Raw genomic sequence first — 11281 nt, forward strand, 5'->3', positions numbered from 1 at the left:
TGTATGGTTGAAAGAAATTCAGAAGCTATTGATTAAGTATCAATCTTCAGTATATGATAAGTCTGTTGTATCTACATCACAATTCATTCATACTTTCATGTTTTTTAGGCCGAACATAATAAAGTACAAAGCGAAGTGTCAAGTTATAAAAATATTGATGTACATGTTTTTTATTAATTTACTTCCACTCTCAAATAGTTTTCAACGAACTCATAGAAAAAAATTGAATATGAAATTGTTACAACAAAATGATTGACTCCCTGCTTGTTCCAGAAGAACCATCATATTCAAAGGGCTTTAATACAAAACGAAAAAAGAACAAGATCATTTTGATAATAGTAGGAATTGTAATTGGTTTAGCAGTTATTGGTGTTATTATTTATTTCACTCTCCCAAAAAAGTCCTCGACAATTGAATGGCGAGAAGTTCTTCGCTGTCGCAAAGGCAAGTACGTTAATGATACTGCCATGCAACTTGCCACACTTTACAATTCTGGTGATGGTGTTCTTCTTTGTGGTGGTGGTTCAGATATTCATCCCAATACTGCGCGCCCTGCATTGTACCGTTCAACAGATAATGGTGAAAACTGGAATCTAGTTTATACAGGTACATCAGATATGTGGTCACTTTATTCATTCCAACGTTTACCGAACAATGAACTCATTGGCATTGTTCCAGGCAAGCTTCTTCATTCCACTGACGCTGGTGTTACTTGGACAACTCAAGATATGCCTGATACAGGATTTTCAATGCAAAATGGAGGAGGTGTTCTTCTTATTTCCAAGAATCCAAACGAAATATACCGTAGTACCGACAATGGTCGCACATATTCTACCATTAAATATTGTTCAAGTGGATGTGATAATCTTCGCGCAATCACATATGCGGGGAACAACACATTTTTCATGGGCGTAGGCGAAGAAGATAGTGAGAATGGCCGAGCTCGTGTATTTAAGACCATTGATGGCGGGTTGAATTGGAGCGAAGTATTAACATTACAAATCAATTCTTCCGATTATGTCATTTTTTCTGTTTTTGCATATGATGAACAGCATGTTATTGTTGGCGCAGGTGTAGTTAAGCCCGGAATGCCATCGATGTACTACACAACAGATGGCGGCAAGAATTGGAGTCCCGGAGTCGACATAACAACATTTGACGAAACGCTTAAAATTGTTCGAAGTTTTTATAAGGGAAAAGACGGAAGGCTTTACGCATGTTGTGACTGTTCATACGCGAGCTCGAGTTTGTGGGCTGATGAGCCTGACGTGAACACGAATTCCGCGATTTTGGTGTCCGATGACCAGGGAATTAATTGGAAATTGTTTTCTAAAACAAACACCAAAAGACTGTATTGGATAACACAGGCTGATGACGGAGAATTTATCGCGGCAACAGGCGAATTCGGACAAATATTGAAGTCTAGGACAAAAAGTGAATAATAGTTAGAAAAAAATTTATTTGTAAAATTTATATAAAAAATTCATTAATATATTCAAAATTGTTTTTAAAAAAGAATTAATTTGTTCAAATCTTTGCTCTGAAGAAGAAATAATTTGTAAACCACAGAATATTATGTATTTCAATAGCCGATAGCTGGCGTATAGTAAGTTGAGGAAGAAAAGATATTTAAGAGATTAACTTAACATTTAATTAGGTGAATAAGTTATTTCCTTTAAGATGTCAAAATTGCTTTAAGCGAAATATTTGATTTGTAAATGATTTGTGTATGAAATTATACTTTTAGTTATTTGTTAAAAAAAGAACCAAGCATTTTAGCATAAGCAAGATTTCCATTTGTTGCCATATTAGATTACAAAAGTCACGCAGCAGAAAAGTTTTTTCGTGGAAAAAATTCCCAAAATTTTCATAGAATTAGCCAAACAAAAAGTAACAACGATGAAAACCGATCGTTCACCTAACTAAATAAACTTCTTAAACGATTTTTTTGAAATATCAAATTATATCAAAAAGTTCACCAACCATTTGAACCATGAGCTCAGCAGGAAACAACTTCCAGTATGCAATGGTTGCTTACGGAACCAAACCACTTGCCGAATACTCAATCCTTGATGGTAATCATCGTAAAATTGCTGTTAAAATGCTTGAAAATCTCGATCCAAAGACCCCTCGTGCTATTGTTGAACAAGGTAACTTTGTCTTCATGACATTAACTGATCCTGATAGAACAACTTTCCTTTGCTTAACAAACAAAAATGTTAGTCCACAAGCACGTATTTCTTTCCTTCAAGATTTACAACGCAAATGGCGTAGCAAGTACGGAAATGGCGGTTCAACATTCCCACCAAACTCAAAGGATAATGAATTCGGTAAGACTGAAATGGCTGCTTTAATTAGAAACTTTAATTCTGAAAGAAATCAAAAGTTAACAACAATTAAGGAGAACATTGCACAAGCTCAAGAACAAATGACTCAAAACTTGACAATGGCCTTCGCTCGTGGTGAACAACTTGAAGTTATGGAAAAGAAAGCAGAAAATATCCAAAATTCTGCTGCCACATTCCATCGTGAAGCAACAAACGTAAGAAGGAAGATGTGTTTCCAAAAGTACCGTTGGTATCTTCTTGCTTTCATTCTCTTGGTTGTTGTTGTATTGGTTATTGTTCTTATCGCATGCAAAGGTTTCAACTGCAGTAAGAAGAAAGAAGAGTAAGTCGTGCTTAAAAAAAACTTATAGCCCACAAATTTTTTTTGTTCTGTTAATCGATTTCGTTGGGGTGGTCCTACGGAGAACGTTAATTTATGATTTAAATGCCACTTTTTGATAAACGAAAATTAATTTGCAATGTCCACAACAAACCCTGAACCTGATCAATTTTACTTTGTAATATTTCAAACGCCAGATGAAAGGTATTATCATTTTGAACCAGAAATTAATCAGAAAATTTTTGATTACAAATCCATTTTTTCAAAAAGATATCAAATGGATGAAAATAAAATTGATTTTAAATATAAGAATAAGGATATATCCGAAAGTGATACTTTTCAATCAGCTAAAATAAGAAAAAATTCAACAATTCAAACTTTTTTGGATGGAAATGGACCTAAATATGAAGCCGAAGAAGTTGAAGTAAATATTCCTAAAGAAGAGCCTCAAAAAGAGGAATCATCCGAAATATCGGATGAACTACAAATAATTATCAATATGGGCTTCGATATCGAACAAGGTAGAGCTGCATTGGAACGCACAAACAACAACTTGGAGAGAGCAATCGAGCTCATTTTGGATTCATAGAATCATGAAATAAAATCGGTTTGCTATTTTTAATCAAATCTTCCTCTTTAAATTTTATTTTGTGCAAAAAAAGTCAAGAAATTATTTTTCAAGTAAGAGAAGTTTTGGAAATGTTTACTTTTTGGAGCGGATTTTATGTGCTCTTAAAAATCAAAATTAGATAGAAATATATGCAACAAAAAATTGCAGGTTCCATGAAGAAGGATGAATCTAATGAAAATATTTGGAACACTTTTTTCCAAACTTTATTTTAAAGCAAGAAAAACTTATTCATAACTTATTTTTCCTTTCTGCTTAATATACAGAATGCTTTTGTTATGCTTTATTATAATAATCATTTTTAACTTTTAATAAGTATTTTAAATCAAATTTCATTTTTATCACTGTAGTGTTGCAACAAGTTGTTATATTTTAAATATAGCTATTAATAGCAAAAAATACCAGAAATTAATTTCTTCATTCAGTAGATTCAAAAAAAAAAAAAAAACAGAAATTATATCTTTTAATGTTCATATAATTAAAGAAGTAAAAAATATAGAAGAGTTGGGAAAAGTATGTGCCTCATGTTATAATTATGAAATTTTCATATTTAACTTAAATAAGAACCAACAAATATTTAGAATAATCAAATATTAATTAAATATTAATATAAATTTTTTATCTCAAATTATACAATTTATAAAATCCAAGAGCATCACACTTTTTTAACATATTTCAAAAAGGAGAGATTTAATGGCGGTGATAATTTATTTATCCCATTATCATGTATTAAAATGAGTCTAAATTAGCCTTTTATTTGTTGTCACTTTACTTGTAATTTATTAGTTTTAAAATTTAAATTGTAGAAAAGATATTTTGTGATATTTAGAAAACAATTTTCAATATTTACCTTTCAGTATAAGTAAAATTTTGGAGATGAAAAAATCTTTAATTATTTTTGTTTAAGTTTTAAAATGAATAAAATTTTGAATATATCTAAAAATTAGCTTTTCATTTTTTTAATCAACCTAGAAGAAATGTTTAATTTTGTTATATTTGCTGTTTTCCATTTACAATCTCATTCAAGCGTACTTAATTTTTCAAATATATTTGTAGTAAAATATGTTCCTCAAGATGATCAAGTCGACAAAGTTATATTTTGGAATGGTGTTCATACAATAGGATGGCACGCATTTAAATCATGGAAATACTTAAATGAAGTAGTAATTTGGCATACAACATCAATTATTGAAGATTATGCCTTTAATGATTGTCAGAGTCTAAAAAAAGTATTTTTTGGAAACAATATCACAAAAATTGGAAATAACGCATTTTCGTATTGCATATCTCTGGAAAGTATTCATCTTCCTAATTCTTTAAAAGTTATTGGAAATTATGCATTTTATCAATGTGCGAATGCAAAAGTTATTGATTTAGGTAAAGGAATAGAAAGAATTGAAGATTTAGGTTTTGGTTTCTGTAAATCAGTCATGGAAATTATTTTCCCACGCTCTTTAATTCATATTGGTGATGGAGCCTTTTTGAGCTGCAAAAACTTAATTTCAATTGAATTTAAAAATAATTTTCAAGCAATTCCTGAATATGCATTTGGTTATTGCGAAAGCTTATTAGAAATTAATCTTAAATTTATACAAAGAGTTGCCAGATATGCTTTGTTCAATTGTATTAAATTAAAAAAAATTGATATTGGAGATTCTCTTTTAGAGATCAGTGCAGATTCATTACAATATTGTACATCTTTAGAAAATATCAATGTAAGTTCAAATAATATTCATTTTTCAAATTTCAATAATGATGGGATTCTATATGATAAAAATTTTACAACAATAATATCTTGTCCAGAAGGAAAAGTTATAGAAGATTATTTTTTCCCTGAAAATATTGAAACTATTGGGGACTGTGCATTTTTCCAATGTAATAACATTAAATTCTTTCACATGAATGAAAAATTAAAAACAATTTCGAGTTTTTCTTTTCAAAGTTGTAATGGTTTAACAATATTATTTTTACCTAATTCAATATTAAGAATTGAAAGATGTGCTTTCCTCAGATGTACAAATTTTAAAATGATTATTATAGGAAGGAACATCATTAAAATAGGAGAATATGCATTTGATGAATGTATTTCTCTCAGATGTGTTCTATATTATGGAGAAAGAGAACCACGTGTAGAAAGAAACATATTTTCTAAAACAATTTTCTTGAAAATATATGTTTTGAAGTCATATCAAGGAAATACATTTGCAGGATTAACTGTATTCAAAGGAGATGTTTATGGACAATGTCCACCAATTACATTATTTGCTCCTAAATATGGCTAGTAAAAATTAGAATAATATCTATCATTATTTTTTGTTTAAAAATGAATTTAAAATGTTTTTTCCTTTTTCAAATACGTTGACACAATCAAATAAACTTAGTAAAACGAATAAATTCACAAATTAAGCTTCATGCACTAAATCGAATACATTTACAGTTCCCGCCAAAGTGATTTAGCACTATCTTTTCCTTGTATATTAACATTACATTCGTAATTTATAAAACACATACAAAATTATTTTCGTTTTACATATAATCCATTTTCAAAATATTTGCACAAACAAGAAGGATTAAAATATATCAATGCAACCAAATTACAAAAATACAACAAATTTTGTAGAGTCGATATTCTTGATGATTGATTTCATTATAAAGTTGAATTTCAAATTTGAAATTTAAAAAAAATATCAGATCATAAATTGAAATGAGCCCTTGTGAGTGACATGTCACAAATGGTTTAATAGGGTGTTCAATTAGTGTTTGCTAACATCAACATTTCAAATTTGAAGTTAAATAGAACTCAAACCTGACAAAGCAAAATTGACCACTTATATATTCAAAAATAGTATAGAAAAAGTTTTAAATTTCATGAGTTTACTTACGCAAACAATTCAAAATCTATTTTGATTGCGACAAAAAATTTTCATGAGCTTTTCATCACGTGTTATTGATACATCCAAATATAACAAGATAGAAATGATAGGCAGGGGTGGTTTTGGATCTGCATTTTTGTGTCAAGATCCTGTAACAAATCAATATGTTGTTGTAAAAAATATATCCATAGATCCACGAAATCCCCGACAATTTCAAGATATTGTTCGCGAAATCGAAACAATGGATTCTATACGTCATCCGACAATTCATAGAATACTAGGATATTCTCCAGCAGATCCATCAAGATTCAAAGATCCCGAAATCATCACTGAATACAAACCTATGAGATCTCTTGATCAACTAATTTCAAAGTATGCTACCCCTGAAATATTACCACCTGATTTTAAAACCAAACAAAACAAAATTATATATGGCATTGCATATGGCATGAATCTTCTTCATCAACATGAACCTCCAATAATTCATCGTGATTTAAAACCGGGAAATGTTCTTCTAGATTCTAATTATGAACCATGCATATCAGATTTTGGATTATCCAAATTTGTTGTTACTGACACACAAACCAATTTTACTGGCACATTACGTTTTATGGCTCCAGAGATGATGCATTATGACATTCATTACACCACAGCTATTGATGTATATGCATATGGTCTCATCTTATATCAATTTTTCGTTGGCTCATTACCGCATCCAGAGATACAAAATGACATTGACTATGCCGCGCAAGTTCGTGATGGTCTTACAATCGAAGTTCCGCCCGAGTATTATGACTATGTACCACTTCCATTCCGAAACCTTATTAAAGAATGTTGCGCGCGCGATCCAAAGAATCGTCCAAAGTTCTGCGACATCTTAACGAAGCTCGAAGAACCCGAGTATCTTCTTGAGGGAACTGATCGCGCTAAATATGAAGAGTACCGAAACAGAATGCTGCAAATTTATCCATCAGAAGGAACACTCGGATCAAGCGAAGCAGTAAATATAATCGCAAATACGCAGCAACAATATATGCAATATTATAACCCTTATGTTTACGCGTATTACCCAAGATATCCACAGTACTATCAGCCACAAATGCCCCCGCCACCACCTCCAATGCCTATGCAAATGCCATATTACCCGAATTATTACTAATTTAGTAAGTAAAAAAATGATTATTACGTTATTCTAATAGAAATAAAATTTTATATATAAAGTAAAATTTTTAAGTTATAAAATAAAAATCAATGAAATGTTCGTTGTTAGTCTATTAATATCTAATTTTTAACTCATTTAATATTAAATGAGGAAACGTGATATATTAGAACTTGACCTTACCTTTCACATGACCTATAAAATTACAAAAAATTCCACGTTTATTTTGTTTTTGCTTCGCAGGCATCCTTGCGAATGAAATATGACAAGACTAAAAGACTTGCTGAAATGATAAGTATTATCAATACAATAATTGAAAAAGATTTTGTGGATATTGGTATGTATGATGATACAAATTTTCCATTATTTTGATCAACATATACACCACAATGAAGGAAAAGAATATCTTTTGCAATTTTAGTTTGGTTTTCATTAAGGATCTTTAAAAAATCGATATAGTTATCAATTTCCTTATTTTTCTTGTAAAGCGCTACAATTTCTTTTCTTTCTTCTTTGCCTACAGTGAAAGGATCGATATCAAGACTGATACAATCTTTTCCATCAAAATTCAACATTGCATCTTTGCACTTCTTTGGTTCGTCTCCCATCACCATCAATTGTATTTGAGCTGGAAAGTGAGGGATTAAGTTGCTAATAAGTACAATTGTAAACAAAATTGTGATGATTACAAGTATCCTATATACAAATGTTTTTTCAAGGAAACTTGCATTACCCCATATTTTATAAACTTTCTTTCTAAATGGTGTTGGTGTTCGCGCTGGAGTTGGAGTTGAGGAACCAGAAGAAATAATCATGTGATATGAAATAATATTTATAAACGTCTGTGATTGTATTGGAAAAAACCCGCCAAAAAGTATATATTATAATCATATACTATTATATAATATTATATACTATATAATATTATATAGTAAAAAAAAATAATAAGAAATGAAATTGTTTTTGAACTTAACATTTTTTTTAGCGTGTAAATTTATTACAACAATTCTCTTCAATTATTATCCTTTAAAGTTCGACAATGTCTTAACTATAGGGATTTAATGTACCTGCACTTTTGCCGATAGTGTACAAGAGCAAAAAAAAAAAAAAATGCATTTTCAAATTAGGTGCTATAAAGATTGTTCTTTCCAAATAATCTATAATTACAGACAAAGTTCAAATAGTACAAGAGGCTATTATTTAGTAAAACAGTCGATACATTTATATCACATAAATTATTGTCCAAATATGATAGGAAAAATGATATATAACCCTAATTTACTTTCCGATACGATCTTTTATATTTTTTAAACAATAAACCATTCTATTAAAGATGTAGGAACATTATTAAGTAGTATAGATCAATCAATTAATATAACTAAAAATCAGATTAGATACATAAGAGCTTTTGCAAAAAGAAAATATTTTAAGGGGAAATTTTCATATACACAAATTGTTGATCTTGCTCAATCTTTTAGCAGTGTTCATCAATGGAAAATGTGATTAATTTTTGACCAAAGAGTTTTGGCATCAATTATTCTTTACCCATTAAGTACATCGATGTGTTTATATCATTCGTTATTACTTATTGTTGATTCAACATTTACATCTGAAGGATTATCTATGATTCCTGGTGTCATTATTGTCGGTGAACAATACACACAATTAGTTGATTGTAATTCGATCCACGGAAGATTCTAAAGGTTATAAATTTTTATTCGAATATGTGAAAAATAGGTGATGTAAGAATTACTATTATAGCTGATATGATACAATGTATTAAAAAAGCATGTATTAGAGTTTTTGGACATAGTTATGTATAAATGTATCGTTTTTATTATATTAAATAAAATTATCTAGAAAATGACTTTTTTAACCTTCAGCCGAATTATGGCATACTTTTGAAGATTTTTGTAGATCTGAAATTCCATATGACGATTTTCAAATATTTTGGATTGATGAAGAACCAGAAGTTAATAGTGAATGCAAAGGATTATTATATTTGATGAAGAATGCTATTCATTTAGCGCCACTAAAAGAACATACATGTCATAGAAGAGGTGTAATTTCATCACAGAGAATCGAAATGTTTAATGCGGTACTCAAACAAAATAATAATGATGCAGTGTAAATGCCTCAGCAAGCATTCACTGTTTCAACTTCATTATTCAATGTAGGACTTTCATTAAAACATGATGCAAATCAAATCGTTAGATTTAAGGCCTTAAGAATTAGTTGATAGTTTTATACTACATGGGACAAATGATGAATATTGTCCATGTTATCATTATAAATTAAATAATTATAGATACAGTTGTGGTATATTAGAAGACACAGGTCTTCCATGTCCATGTTTATTAATGAAGCTATTAGCTCAAAAAGTAAATATACGAAAACAGAATGGTTTACGCTAGTAGACTTCTTAGCCACTTTAAAAATTATTATTCCATATTTCATGATGTATCAAGATTATAGAAAAAATAATGGTAAACATGATCTTGAAAAAATACCATATTTTGCTTCTACTGATATTTGTTTAATTACTGATTGTGAGGAAATTTGTTCTCAGTTTATGAATATTATGAAAGATTCATAATCTGATAATCCTGAAGTAATTATCTGGGCAGAGCTCTCTCATGCATTATTACTGTTTATTTAGATATATCGAATAATATGACAAGTAGGGATTATGTTAAAGCTGCAGAAAATTAAAATATGGAATTATATCAAGATTTGCTAAGTATGAAATATATAATTATATGAATATTTTATTAGCTGGTGCATTTTTTAATCCATTTCTTAATTGGTCTGCTTTAATTATTCCAGACAAACAACTTCCAGATAATTTAAATAGATTAATGATAAATTTTTCAATTTCTTGATTATTAATATCCCGAATGCTCTTATAATGACACCAGTCAACTCAGTAAATGGAATAAGAAGAAGAGGTGTAGTTATTCAAGAAGAAATATATGAATTCTGACGATTCTTAAATGATTTTAGACTCCAAGGAAGTGAAATAATTTCATTATGGTGGGAATCGCAAAAAAGCACTTTTTCTAATTTATATGGTTATATGCATAAATTATTCATACCCAGAGCCACATCATGCTCCGTAGAAAGAATGTCCTACAAGGGAAGATACATTTTTGACTACTCAGGAGCAATGAATAAATAAAAATATGGCAAAAAAAAAATTCTTGCTAAAATCCTTCATATTAGGTTACTCCAATTTGATCGTTTTTAATTGTAAATTGAGTTCAAAAATACAAAAACCTCATAAATGATGAAGTATTATTATTCGATAGGGATGCATAAAATATTCATTCATAATAACAAAAAAACGCTTCGCGTGGTTTGCTTCGCTGTGCTCGGCAAACATAAATAAACGATCAAAATTTTTATTATATTATTGAGCCAATACCAATTTTAAATTAAAATATTATGAAATATATATTATGAATATAAAATTTATAAATCCTATAATGCACAACACAATTATAAAAATTCAATCAAATATAATGATAATAATATTTAAATAAAGGAAAAAAATCAATATAAAATCAAAAATTGGTTAGTTTATTGATTTTTCATGAATCAAGTACGTTTTCACCATTTTGTACTTTATCAAATTAAATATGAGAATCCATACGATATAAATTTTTATGTTCCGGCCACTTTTCAAGACATAATAGAACTACATTATCTAATGATTCTACTCTAGATAATGCCACATATAATGACTTATCTGCGAATGCATGTTCTTCAATATTAATGGCAACTTTTTCAAGAGTTTGTCCTTGACCCTTGTGGGCTGTGATTGCCCATGACAACTCGATAGGAAATTGATACATGATTATTACTTCCCCATCAGACAAGTCATATGTTACACATACTTTTCTTGGGATGAGAATGGGATTTGCACTTTCTTTTTGATAGTCAAATTTTATTTTA

General features: G+C 29.5%; 3 protein-coding genes across 3 annotated transcripts; all 3 read left to right on the plus strand.

The window, feature by feature from the left end:
• Positions 1-248: 248 nt before the first annotated feature.
• Positions 249-1442, plus strand: GO595_007578 (T9SS type A sorting domain-containing protein; the record flags this gene model as incomplete). The annotated part of the gene is made up of 1 exon (XM_067921057.1): positions 249-1442. The coding sequence occupies one exon, from the start codon at positions 249-251 to the stop codon at positions 1440-1442; it is 1194 nt and encodes a 397-aa protein (XP_067772295.1).
• Positions 1443-1993: 551 nt separating this feature from the next.
• On the plus strand, positions 1994-2674 carry GO595_007579 (Synaptobrevin family protein; the record flags this gene model as incomplete). The annotated part of the gene is made up of 1 exon (XM_067921058.1): positions 1994-2674. One exon carries the CDS (start codon positions 1994-1996, stop codon positions 2672-2674), a length of 681 nt encoding a protein of 226 aa, XP_067772296.1.
• Positions 2675-6220: 3546 nt separating this feature from the next.
• GO595_007580 (TKL family protein kinase) lies at positions 6221-7327 on the plus strand (the record flags this gene model as incomplete). Its single annotated transcript, XM_067921059.1, has 1 exon — positions 6221-7327. One exon carries the CDS (start codon positions 6221-6223, stop codon positions 7325-7327), a length of 1107 nt encoding a protein of 368 aa, XP_067772297.1.
• Positions 7328-11281: the final 3954 nt, after the last annotated feature.

The sequence above is a fragment of the Histomonas meleagridis genome (genome assembly GCF_020186115.1).
Source record: "Histomonas meleagridis strain 2922-C6/04-10x chromosome Unknown contig_54, whole genome shotgun sequence".
Lineage (NCBI taxonomy): Eukaryota > Parabasalia > Tritrichomonadida > Dientamoebidae > Histomonas > Histomonas meleagridis.